Raw genomic sequence first — 12902 nt, 5'->3', positions numbered from 1 at the left:
ATTTTACCTGCTTTAACCTCAATAACTCTCATTTCCCTTTCTTAGCTAATAAACCTATGGTTAGTTTACTATAGAACTGGGTGCCAGCCTTGTCTTTGGTGTAAGATCTGGAGTACCAGCTGATCTGGGGTGACTGGTCTCTTGGGACTGGGAGAAACCTGATGTGGTGTGGTTTGGAGTTTAAAGAACCTTTTATCACAAAGTTCAGCTTGCCTGGGTGGCAAGATAGACTGGAGAGTCTGAGAGGACTATCTGTGATTCCATGGTGAGCCTGGTGGAGTGATCCAGGAGTTCACATTTGTTATTGGCTTGGGGAAATGTAATTACAGACCACACCGCCAGTTTGGGGCGACTGCCCTTGTTTTCTGACAGTCTGCCCTGAGGTAGGCACTCACAGTTGTGAGCCATTCCAGACAGCGTGACATGTAGCCTAGTTTGGGGATGGGGGTCTGCTGCTGACTGAGCCCTGCAGCCCCACTGTCTCTGCCTGGGGTTGGGAGGGGAAGATGGGGGAATGGAGACCAAGCTCCCCACCAATGAATAACCTTGCTGGGAGCCCCGGAAGTCCTAGCCCTGGCCCTGTCTCCCCAGACTGGGAGGTCCAGCATCCACTGCCTCCCACTTAGCTGAGCAGCCACCCCTTCGGACAAAGATGGCCACTACTTGTTGCATTTCAGATGAGCTAGGTGAAGCCCTGGGGTCCTGGCGATTTGCCAAAGGGTCCTTGGCTGGGCAGGGCCTGAGTATCACCCATGCCGCAGGGCAATGTTACGGGGAGACAAGAAATGATACAGTGCTTCATGGGAGCAAAGGGAGGCACTCAGCACCTTCTGGAGGAGCCTCCAGTGCCTCTCAGGATCAGGCCCAAGAGAGAGACAGCTGAAGCCTGGGGACTGAGGAGGTGGCCAGCTCAGTGCCTGCAGGCTGGGAGGTGTTGGGACGCAGTGGAGTTCCTCACATCACACTCACGCCCCACTCTGGAGCTGGAGGGAGCTGCTCTGTGGCAGGAGGGCTGTGTGGATGGGGGTTCTCTGAGGGTGGCATGGACATGGCTCCATGGGTGGCTAGTGAGCAACACCCCTTACCCCAGTGACACCAGTGCAACAGAGGACAGGGATTGGTCCTGGAACATCTCAGATTTAATGATCTCCTTGGAGGCCATTTGATATCAGGCCTGTAGGTACCACGGCCCATTACAGTATGGATCATGATAATCCTTTGCCCCAAACCTCAGATAATGGCTCCCCCGAGGAACCAAACTCCCATCCCTTAACATCAAACCAAAGTCCATTTCCTGTTAAACCGCAGTGGCTCATCGGGGAATCAGGATCCAGCAGAGATTCCCAGTCCCTAGTCAGGAACCCTCCACCTCAGCTCAGCTCAGCTCATAGAAGCTTTGGCTTCCTTCTGCGGTGCCCAAAGCTTCCTTAAACTGAGAGACCACTCGCCCAAAGTGTGAGCCCTCCCAGAATACTTTGCCACACTGGGTGCAACAGTAGAAGTAAGACAGGTCCGCTTTGCCCAGCACCCCAGGCGGGATGGCTGCTAGCTGCAGGGAGGCACCTGTGGCCAGCGTCATGGTCTCCACATTGAGGTCTGAATCCTCTAGCCACTGGCAGTTTGGATTGTAAACTGGCTGCGGGTAGTCAAATTCTGAGGTGTCAGACGCTGGGTTTGTCTTTTGTTTCTCTTCACACTTTGCCAGCCACTCTGTGGAAACAGGAGAGAACAAACAGACACTGAATACTGAGTAACAGGTGTGATTAGCTGGGTTGGTGCTCAGCAACCTTTCCCCCATGTAACCTTTCTTTACTCTAGGTTCATCAGCCACCCAAGGAACTGGGATTGCAGGCAGAGGGCTGAGGAGACTGTAAGACTTTCTGATTCTGGGCTGCTGCATGGGCCGATGCAATTCTGGAGTTTGCTTTAAGGGTCTGTCTCTCCTGCAGTCAGAGGTGTGACTACAGCACGGGTGGATGTCCCCAAGCTGGCTTTGATCTAGCTAGCTCGGATAACAACAGAATGGACTAGCCGCTTGAATAAATACCCAGAGTCCTGGCTGGCCTTGTCCACATTGCAAGGGAATGTGCAGGCAGGCATAACCATGCTAGCTTCACTGTAACTGGAATACAATACTGAAGACATGGTGACGCAGGCTTCAGAGCAGGGTAGAAACCCAAGTATGTACCCAGGGTTCTGGCAGGCTTGTGATCTGATTGGTAGCCCATGCTAAAGCCCTTGCCACCAATGCTAGCTAGATTAAAACTAACCTGGGTAAAATGACCTGTGCTACATCACACCTTCCCTTGCAGCGTAGACATACCTAATCTTTAGGGCCCTGTGTAAATCACAATTTCATGAAGGGCACAGAAATTGTGATAATGCCCCCAAACCGTGATATTTACAATATATTTTAAAAGGAAAATGTCTATAATAAAGTATTTAACACAAGAGATGACCTCAGCTTACAGTGCTGTGTGCATGCAGAAGAACAGAGTTCTGTGCACATGCAGGGGCAATCCATGAATGAGGAACGGTCGAGGTTCCTTCCCCACTCTGAACTCTAGGGTACAGATGTGGGGACCTGCATGGAAGACCCTCTAAGCTTATTCTTACCAGCTTAGGTTAAAAACTTCCTCAAGGTACAAACTTTGCCTTGTCCTTGAACCCTATGCTGCCACCACCAAGCGTGTTAAACAAAGAACAGGGAAAGAGCCCACTTGGAGATATCTTCCCCCAAAAATATCCCCCCCCAAACCCTACACCCCCTTTCCTGGGGAAGGCTTGATAAAAATCCTCACCAATTTGCACAGGTGAACCCAGACCCAAACACTTGGATCTTAAGAACAATGAAAAAGCAATCAGGATCTTAAAAGAAGAATTTTAATTAAAGAAAAAGTAAAAGAATCACCTCTGTAAAATCAGGATGGTAAATACCTTACAGGGTAATCAGATTCAAAACATAGAGAATCCCTCTAGGCAAAACCTTATGTTACAAAAAGACACAAAAACAGGAATATACATTCCACCCAGCACAGCTTATTTACCAGCCAGTTAAACAAAAGGAAATCTAACGCATTTCTAGCTAGATTACTTACTAACTTAACAGAAGTTCTGAAGAGCATTCCTGACCTGGTCCCGGCAACAGCATCATACAGACAGACAGACAGACCCTTTGTTCCCCCACCCCCCGCAGCTTTGAAAGTATCTTGTCTCCTCATTGGTCATTTTTTTCAGGCGCCAGCGAGGTTATCCTAGCTTCTTAACCCTTTACAGGTGAAAGGGTTTTGCCTCTGGCCAGGAGGGATTTTATAGTTCTGTATACGGAAAGGTGGTTACCTTTCCCTTTATATTTATGACAGGAATGAGTGAAGTGACTAACGATGCTTAACTTCAATTCACAAATAAAACAGAAATAAGCAAACATTTAGGGGATTGCAGATGCTTGTGTTTGCTGCAGATTTTAATTGTAAAAAATCATTTACATTCAATTGTAATATTCATTCCATGCATATGCCTTGAAATTGATTAACTTTACTTGTAAACTTCATTCTGGAAACTCTGTGAAATTCAAGATTTTTGCCATTGACACTGCCATGAATTTTCTAAAAACATGAATCGTGACTCAGCCAGGGTGTCAGTTACAGCAGCCTCTGGTGGTGGTGCCTCAAAGCAGGACAGCTGTAGTCATGGGCACTGCTTCCCAGGCCCTGGGTCCACCCTCCGCATGCTCCAACCGTGGGGGAATGTAGGGTGTGTGCCTATCGTGGCCCACAGCAGTGCCTACACCAAAGGAATTCTCCCTTGGCCTCAGTGACATACAGGGGCCAGAGTGAGGAGCTGGGGGGACCCTACCCCCAGAGTATCATCTGTGGCTGCTGTAGACTGTATGGTAATGGGGAACTCTGCTGACTGCTGTGGCCAAATGAGGACACACAGAGCCCCCAAGTTAAGCTTCAGCAACTGCTGCTCATCCAGGCGGCCTGCAGCCTTGTCACTTTGGGTTGCCTGGATGTGCTTGGATAGGAAACCACCAAGGAAAATGCAGGTCCTGGTGATCAGAGGCAGGGTCTCTACTGAACCAATGGCAAAATGTGTTGCTTGTGGGTCAAGTGCTCATGGTAGTGCTGTCTGTTATGTGTACTTTGAAACTGAGGTCTAAACAATTGAAGCTCATTAAATATCAGACTGCACATTCCACAAGAGAAGGGATATTAACCAATGTCTTGGATAAATGCCAGTTTGGGCAACACATTCTGTAATTCCCTCTAAAGTTTATGTCGATATGGTATGCTTTGCTTCCTGACATGAGATGTTGTGTAGTTGCTGTGTACTTTCAAACTGGTGTTGCGCTACACCCCAGAGGTGGCTGCATTTCAGAGGACACCGATAGAGAGAGAAAGCAGAAAGCTTGCAAAGTGTTTTGTGATCTGTGAGGATGAAAGGAGCTGTGCAAATGTTAGATAGCATTATGAATAATTATCTGGATTAGCGATCAGCTTTGGAAAAGTAATTGACTCAATTAACAATCTACACTGGATTGTTCTAGATTCAGGTCCTAAAGGCATAAGGCACTAGATGGTCTAGGTGTTGTGTTTTGCAGAAACACAGAATTGGAGCACAGTTATGCAACCCCCTTGTTCCTCCCCTCTGTCCCCCCAAAACAAGGTGATGTTTGTTCTGAGGTGAAAGAAGCCAAAGAGACATGCTCCTCTGACTCCAGGTGATGTGATCCTGCACTGATAGCTCCCTGGGGAGTTCAGTCTGTGCACCTGCTCCTGGCAGGCAGCTTTGGCTGGGCACTTCCTAGAGCATACGTGCTTCTATCTAAAATCCCATTGTGGGTGCAGGGACTGATGCCATTGCCAACAAAGACACAACACCTATTAGTTTTTGGCACTGCAATGCAGGTTTTCATTGCTTGTGTCCCAGTGGCGAGGGCGCGGCTGGGTCTTGGGATCAAGGAGGCAAAAGTCCAAGATTGACTTGACTGTCATCCATCAGGAAGTCTGGCAGAAAGTGACACAGGGAGGCAGACTGAGTATATTAGCAGGGGCTGATTCATCCTTGGCATGGAGAGCTCTCCTGCCTAGACAACAGTTATAAAACAAAAGGCAACTTACATCTATCTGGTATGACATCACTGGGGCTGTTCCTTTCCAGGACACAAGAGAGCTCCGTCAGGAGTTGCCTCACTGTTCCAGGGAGTGCAATAGAGTAATACAGGAATCGTACTTAGCTCTTCAGCCCTAGATCTCAAAGCACTCTGCACAGACGCCCAGTGCCATTCTCCAGTGCCTGTGGCAAGTGATGAAGTGACCTGCCTGAGGTCACAAAGCAGAGCTAGGACTGACTCCTGGGCCAGTGATTCCTCCACCGGCCCATAATGCCCCACGTGGGTGGAGACTGGAATTCAAACACAGGGTGGTGTTGCTGGAGAAAAATCCTAGGGTTGAAACCAAGAGGGTTCTAGAGACGTATGTAACATGTTCTGTAGAAATGGCTCTGAAATCCTATGGGGATAAATTCTGTTCTGTCTCCTGGGAGCCACAGCCCAGAGGGGCAGGGGAGGGGGAGCTTTAAATCATGTTTACACCCTCCAGAGTCTGTGCTGCTGTGGGGACTGCATGAGCAGCCCCAGGGACGGCCAAGAATCCCCCCGGCCCCAGCACTCAGTGCGCTGATACTCCCTGTGCTGAGCCCACCGTGCCCTGAGGCAGAAGCTGCAAGAGAGGGCTGTGGAGAAGCCCTTACAAGGGTCTTGCACAGCTGGAGGAATCTTTCTCCTGCCTCTTCCCGCTCCCTCTGTGGCCCAGGAATGCCCCAGAGCGGCACACAGGAGTGGAGCAGAATAAGCCCTGTGGAAGGTCCAGGGAAGGGTCCTTCCTTCGGGCTGGTTAACCCTCGCTTAGAATTCCACGGCAGGGAGAGTTCACTTGCTTGCCCCACAGCGCTGTGTGACCATGCATGGAAAGAGTAAGGGCCACCTCAATAGAGGTGTATTCCCAAGCCAGGAGCGCGGCTAAGCATACTCTGAGCGCCTGGCTATGCAGGGCCTGTACCACGTGTACGCATTTACACCTCTGCCAAGAGGCTGTGAATTGCTATCAAACCAGAGGAAGGGTGGCCGTGTGGTCAAAGCACATGGTTGGCACTCAAGGGCCCAGGCGCCTGGTTCCAACTCCGATAGAGCTGATCTTGGAGAAGCCACTTCCTCCTTTGTGTCTCAATTTCCTCATCTGTAAAACTGGGGTAATAATCCCTCCCTCCCTATCCCACAGTGGCACTCAGAGACTTCACTAATTAATGTATAAAGTACATTCAGATCCTCTGATGGAAGGTGCTGGAGAAGGATCCAGTATTATTATTCTAAAATAACGGGTTTCTCAGCATGCGTCTATAATCCTGGCCCCAAGGGGTGTGAGAGTCATGACAGACACAGCTACCACGTTAGCTGATGCATTTAAAAATGTCTAAGCACCCTGTGACCAGATCCAAGCACTGCTGATCAGTAAAACGGGAATGCCCTGTGAATGTATTATATGCCTTTTCTAACATTCCATGTGGGATCTCTTTTCTAAACTGTCCGACCGCCACAGAAAGGAAACAAAGAACTGGGTAAATGTGATGACAGACCCTGACCAAAATGTAAAGACATGAGGGCTGTCACTCAAACCAACACCACCCAGGAAGATTTCAGGACACAGTCTATGGCTGGCTTAAGACACTCCTTGTCCTAAGCTTGTTGTGTTCAAGTCCATCCATGGAGTCTTTAAATCAAGGCTGGATGTCTTTTGAAGGGAGCCACGTGCTGTTAAATTCAGTGCAGGAGTCACTGGGGCAGTTCTTTGCCCAGTGCTATGCAAGAGCTCAGCATAGATGATCACAGTGGTCCCTTCTGGCTTTAAAAATCTGCAGATCTAGGTAGGGACTTTTCAGTTTATTTTGCCTGTTTGACAAGGGGCAGGCAAAGCCGAGGGAGGCACCAATTCCAGGCCAGAAGGGACCACTGTGATCATCTAGGTGGAGCTCCTGCACAGCACAGGTCAGAGACCTGCCCAACAGTCATTCCTACCGCAGAACTTTTAGAAAAACATCCAGCCTTTGACTTTAAAACTGCCAGTGAAGGAGAATCCACTAGGACCTTGGTAAGTGGTTCTAGTGGTTTATTATTCTGACTGTTAAACATTTACCCCTTATTTCCAGTCTGGAACACAGACTGACTGTGTGACCGAGGACAAGTGATTACTCTCTTGGGCCTCACTTCTGCAGAATGGAGAGAATAATCCTTCCTTTCTCCTGCCCATCTTTCTTCTGTCCTGCCTATTTAGATTGTAAGCTCCTAGGGACGGAGACTGGCTTTCACTATGTATCTGTGCAGCGCTCAGCATGACGGGGCCTTGCACCTTGGCTGGAATCTCTAAATGCTACTGTAATACCGATAATCAGGGGTCACCCAATGAAATTAACAGGCAGCAGGTTTAAAACAAACAAAAGGAAATATTTCTCACACAACGGACAGTCAGCCTGTGGAACTCATTGCCAGAGGATGTTGTGAAGGCCAAAACTATAACTGGGTTCAAAAAAGAACTAGGTAAATTGATGGAGAATAGGTCCATCAATGGCTATTAGCCAAGATGGTCAGGGATGTAATCCCATGCTCTGGGTTTCCTAAGCCTCTGCCAGATGCTGGGACTGGAAGACAGGGGATGGATCACTCGATAATTGTCCTGTTCTTCTCATTCCCTCTGAAGCATCTGGCTCTGGCCACTGTCAGAAAACAGGATAGGGGCTAGATGGACCATTGACCTGGCCCAGTATGGCTGTTCTTAAATTCTAATAATGATCAATAATAATGATGACCTCAAACACAGCAGTGCGGAGCCCCCAGAAGTATCGACTTGATTTTCAGGTCGGTGGCTGTATTCAAAAATAAAATGAAAAAAAAAAGACAAACTGAATTTTGGTCTTTGTCTCACTGAAATGAAAACCCACAAAAAAGTCATTTGGGTTGAACGAGGCAACATTTCAGAACATACTATTTGCCAAAAAAATCCACCAGCTCTAGTGCTGGGGATGTGGTAAAATCCCTTGTTTGCCCTATCACATCGCCCCCATTCTGTCTTTGAAAATGCATGTTCAGCCCTGAAATGGTTAAATATGAACACCCCTTTTGGTTATTTTCTTCTCTGAAGGTACCAAGCTATCATGGTTGGGCTTTACTGATAGTCAGTTGAGCTTTTGTGCTCTTCCAGGAAGGCCTGGCATTTCCCCGTCTCTTTGGAAATCTCCCTGTCTGTCAGCCATGGTGCAGCCCTGCGAGCTCTCAGCCCCGGGGACTTCACACCTCTCCCACCGCTAGCATGTGGGATTTAAAAAAAAAATTCCTCAAGGCAGCCTGTACAGTGTGAAGTACCAGCTCCCCCCGGCCACCACTCCCCTTCCCCTGTGGGATGTGGCTGGTGAGACGGGAGGGGGCAGGAGGGTCATCGTTACAAAGAGAAGGAGAGAAAGGCTTGTGACACCCAGCATTTTGCCTTTCGATCGGCCCCAGCCCCCTCTTAATTGTGGTGCTTCAATGGGTTGAAAATGCAACATCACTTCAAAGTAACAATTTTTCAATGGGAGCTTGTAAAGCTCCCGCCCCACCCCCCTTGATGGAATTCGGTTCAAAGGCTTTTGAAGATGCCTGTGTCCCTGTGGCAGCCTGTCTGAAAAGGCCACTGGGAGCCAGTAAGCAGGGTGCCAACTCGGCAAACAATCTTAGAAAAAAGTTGCTGTGAAAAGGTCATCTCCGTGGTGGCTCTGGAGAGAAAGGGCTTCGTCTGGAAGGGGCTGGGGGAGGAGAGGGGAAGATTTCTTTAAGGAGGGATTTTTCTCCCCCTTCCTTTCCTAAAGCAGGGTAAATATGGCGCCTTATCTTGTGAGAGTGCTAAAATACACAAAAACGAGGAGTCCTTGTGGCACCTTAGAGACTAACAAATTTATTTGGGCATAAGCTTTCGTGGGCTAGAACATGGGCTCTGGGACGAAAGAGTCCAACAGCCTTTGTGCAAAGGGATTTCTGACATTTTATTCTGTGTACGATTTATAGCCCACCAAGGGTTTGACGAGCAGAATGTATCTCCCTGCTTTTAAACAACTAAGAAGTGTGCTAAAAGCAGGGGTGTAATTGGGAAGTGACAAGTAGAGCTATTCTTCCAAACTCCTCCCATAAACTAAGCTCCGCCCACTGGAGCTGCCAAAAGGAGCTGCCACAGACAGCATAGGTTGCACAGATCTTCACAATATGCACGCCCTTTCCCCATGTTCTGTGTGCCAGAACTTCAGTGGCATTAGCAATGCTGACTTCCCCCTCAGGACACAGGTTACCTCATGAGACTCTCTTGGGCAATGGCAGACTCCTTCATGCACACCCATTGACGTGGGTCTCATTACCCCACTGCGCACAGCGCCCAACCTTCTGCTCTCCTAGTGCTGGCTCAACCTAGGAAACTGGATAAGAATCATAGATTATCAGGGTTGGAAGGGACCTCAGGAGGTCATCTAGTCCAACCCCCTGCTCAAAGCAGGACCAATCCCCAGTTTTTGCCCCAGATCCCTAAATGGCCCCCTCAAGGATTGAACTCACAACCCTGGGTTTAGCAGGCCAATGCTCAAACCACTGACCTATCCCTCCCCCCAAGCGATGGCCATGTCCTATGCCCTATGCGATGTCCTATGCTCATGAAAAAAGAGACACTGAGAGGACCAGAAATCCTCATTTCCCTCCACTCTTTATCTAAGAGTCTTCTCCCAGTCATCTCTGCCAGGGCTGCGACTTGATGCTTGGGTTCCAGGATCCAAATGCAGCTGCAGCAGCTGCGCTGACATGGAATGCGTCCGATGAAGTGAGCTGGGGCTCACGAAAGCTTATGCCCAAATAAACTGGTTCGTCTCTAAGGTGCCACAAGTCCTCCTGTTCTTTTAGCAGTAGTAGTAAATATTTATGAGGGTGGCACTGGAATGACGGGATGGTCTCCATGACGGCAGGTGTTGCTAGCGCCGTAGAATCCAGATTAGCCAAACTGCCGGAGTGGTTCTGATATTGGGAGGCAGGAAGAGGATCACAAAGAGCCTGTGGGAGGGCTGGAAGGAGTGGCAGGCCAGCTTCCTGGGTCCCACTGTAACAATTTTCATGGCCTATTCCAGGGCCTCACTTTCACACTGGTAGCAGTGCTTAATCCCGCGCTATTTAGGGTGAAATGGGACTTCTTGCCTGTTGAGACAAACCCAGTGTTGCAGGGAGTCAACTAATCTCCATGAAGAGGAGTTGGGGCTCTGGAGAAGGGGACATGCCTACACCTTGTGAGGACAGCTGAATGCCCAGGCAGCTCTGAGGCCATGAGGGGTAAAAATAAGGGGGTATTCTTATTGATGAAGTTCATTCTTGGAGAAATGAAGCCCCCCCAGAGAGGGGAAACAATGCTGGCAGCAATCCAGCTCTCAGAGTGTGAGGGAGTGTTTCTCTGACCTGCTGTCTTCCCGAATAAACGCTCCCCCACTGGCCAAACACATAAATAACGACCCCGCTCACTGTCCAGCTACAGATCCCCAAACACTCTGCTTTACAAAGCATTAACTCCACTTTACAGACAGGGCAGACAGGCCCTGTGAGGTTAAGTAACTTGCAAGCGAGTGTCAGAGCTGGGACCAGATCCCAGCCCCCTGATTCCTATCCCATGCTCTTTGCCCTCTGTGTAAAGTGGTGGCTAATGAGAAGCCAGGCTGGAGGCTGGCCCAGCTTGAGGGGGATTTGTTTGAGAGACGAAGGACTAGAAGGGGGAGACCTGGTGATCAGAAGCACTGAATTCTCCCTGCAGAATATGATTGTGGTACATTCTACCCACTCTTGTTAAGGACGCCAGTGGAAGGCATGAGCTGACCAGTCCCCCCAGTGTCCTTTATTCATGACAAGGCACTCTGCAGAACCAGGTCCTTGCGGGCCTGGGTCCCATTGTTAGCAGGATCCCCCGCACACCAGCACTGAGTTGGGCACAGGGCTGGGGAATTCCTAGCATAGCACCCATGGGAAGAGCAATGGACCAGGAGCAGGGGAAAGGTGGTTTTCAAGGATGGGATTTTTTAATGGAGCTTTGCTTCTCCATCACTTAGGCATTTTGAAACCCCTACTCTTAAATGTTTGCTTAGGCCAAACAATGGTAGACACCATGCTTAAAAATACTCTCCATATGTCGTGTGAGTTCCAGGCTGGGGTAGGAGGCTCTCCCAAACTTGGACCCTGTCGGAGGGTATTAACCTAGTCTCACTTGGGGTGCTTATGCCACCCCAGCAAAGGGTCCATCTCCTATTCTCTTCTCATACAGGCCCACCTATGGCAGACAGCCTGCATTCCTACCCATGAGGCTGGAGAGTTTGGACCTGGGCACCAATGCTCTGGTGTCTGTGGAACAGTAGGTCCCTGTGGAAGTGTGATCCTCGAGGAATAATGGCCACCTGCCATATCCTGAGACACACAAAGTTCTGCCAGGCAGTTCTGACATGCTCACAGCCACACCCGGCTCTCAGGGCTGTCACTGTGAGCACTTCCCTCACACTGGCAACATACTCCCTTGTAATGTGGCTATTAAGAGCTAGGTGTTCTGAAGAAAGCACTTGTCATAAAGACTTTGCACTAGTCTGAAAACACACCCGGGAGCATTCTTGGAGGACAAAGGTCCATGAGAAACCTTCCCTTGGTGAGAGATGGCTCCTGATAAGGGAAGTTCCGAGCCTGAGAAACACACTCTATTGAAGGGAACTGAAGATGCCTGATTATCTTTTCCTTCCAGATAATTGTGATAAGCAAAGGACAAAGGACTCTGGATTGTGCAACCAGTGCAACACAGGAGGGGCCAAGTTCTTAGGGCTTTCTCGGAGCCGGGTAGGATGGAGATTGGGTGCTAAGCCCTGTGCCCCTCTTTGCCCTGCTGATGCAAAGCAACAAGGCAAAAAATGACATGAAGCAGTCCAAGACTCTCATCACTCTCAATAGGGTTTCATGGAAGGGAAAGGGATCATGCTGGATTCTCTGCCTTCCCCCTAGCCTCCCCAGAAACCCTGCCTGGGTTGTCCCCGACAAGTGAGCACAATGTTTTGTTTTGCTAGGTTTTACTCTTGCATAAGCAAAGGACACAGTTGGCTCTTGCTTATTCTCTGCTCACCGTCAGTATAATACTGATGTGATGTCTGCACGGCTCTGGGAACCCACAGCTACTACCTGTCAGGGTATCTGCAGCATGGGAAGGGGAAGGGGGCTGACAGACATTTCTAATGAACATCCAGCCTCTGAGACATTCATGCCGGGCTCTAGGTCTATCCTCAGCTCTGCCCCGACCTGCTTTTCGGGGCCGGGACTCTCTCGCTGTGTATGTAGAGCACCCGGCACAGTTCAATGCCATTACTATTTGATATTTATATTGTGGTAGTGCCTAGAGATCTCAAACAGGCTGGGGCATGTTGTGCTAGGTGCTGTACAAATCTGTAGGAAAAATGGGGCCCCAATCTCATCTGGGAACGCTAGGTGAGCCTGTAATAAATAATAATAATTCAGAACATATTATGGTTATGGGGTTGCTCTTTCTAGTGTACACTCAACCTTGCACTGAATGCTAATCTTTCTGTGTAAAGTGGTGGCTAATGAGAAGCCAGGCTGGAGGCTGGCCCAGCTTGAGGGGGATGTTCTGGGGCAGTTTGGTCTAACGGTTGAGGATGGGAGTGAATATCAGGACTTCTGCCTTCTACCCCTGGCTCTGCCACTCACTGCCAGACCTCATGGAAGCTCCATCACCTAGCCGTGCCTCAGTTTCCCCACGTGCAAGCGGGAATAATAGTGCTCACACACCTTTGCCATTGATGAGTGA

The 12902-nt window shown here is 49.3% G+C and overlaps 1 protein-coding gene across 8 annotated transcripts in view; it reads right to left on the bottom strand.

Moving 5' to 3' along the window:
- Positions 1-1121: 1121 nt before the first annotated feature.
- Positions 1122-12902, bottom strand: part of EXD3 (exonuclease 3'-5' domain containing 3) — a 556345-nt gene continuing 544564 nt past the window's right edge. For 7 of the 8 annotated variants that reach the window (XM_077836023.1, XM_077836024.1, XM_077836021.1 and 4 more), the window contains one exon: positions 1122-1710. In XM_077836023.1, the coding sequence (XP_077692149.1) occupies positions 1376-1710 (335 nt within the window). In that variant the 3' untranslated portion in view covers positions 1122-1375. The remainder of the gene's footprint in view (positions 1711-12902) is intronic. The other variant, XM_077836026.1, reaches the window with a different exon arrangement.

The sequence above is a fragment of the Eretmochelys imbricata genome, chromosome 16, assembly GCF_965152235.1.
Source record: "Eretmochelys imbricata isolate rEreImb1 chromosome 16, rEreImb1.hap1, whole genome shotgun sequence".
In the NCBI taxonomy this organism is placed as follows: domain Eukaryota; kingdom Metazoa; phylum Chordata; order Testudines; family Cheloniidae; genus Eretmochelys; species Eretmochelys imbricata.
This window is presented reverse-complemented; position numbering and strand designations above follow the sequence as displayed.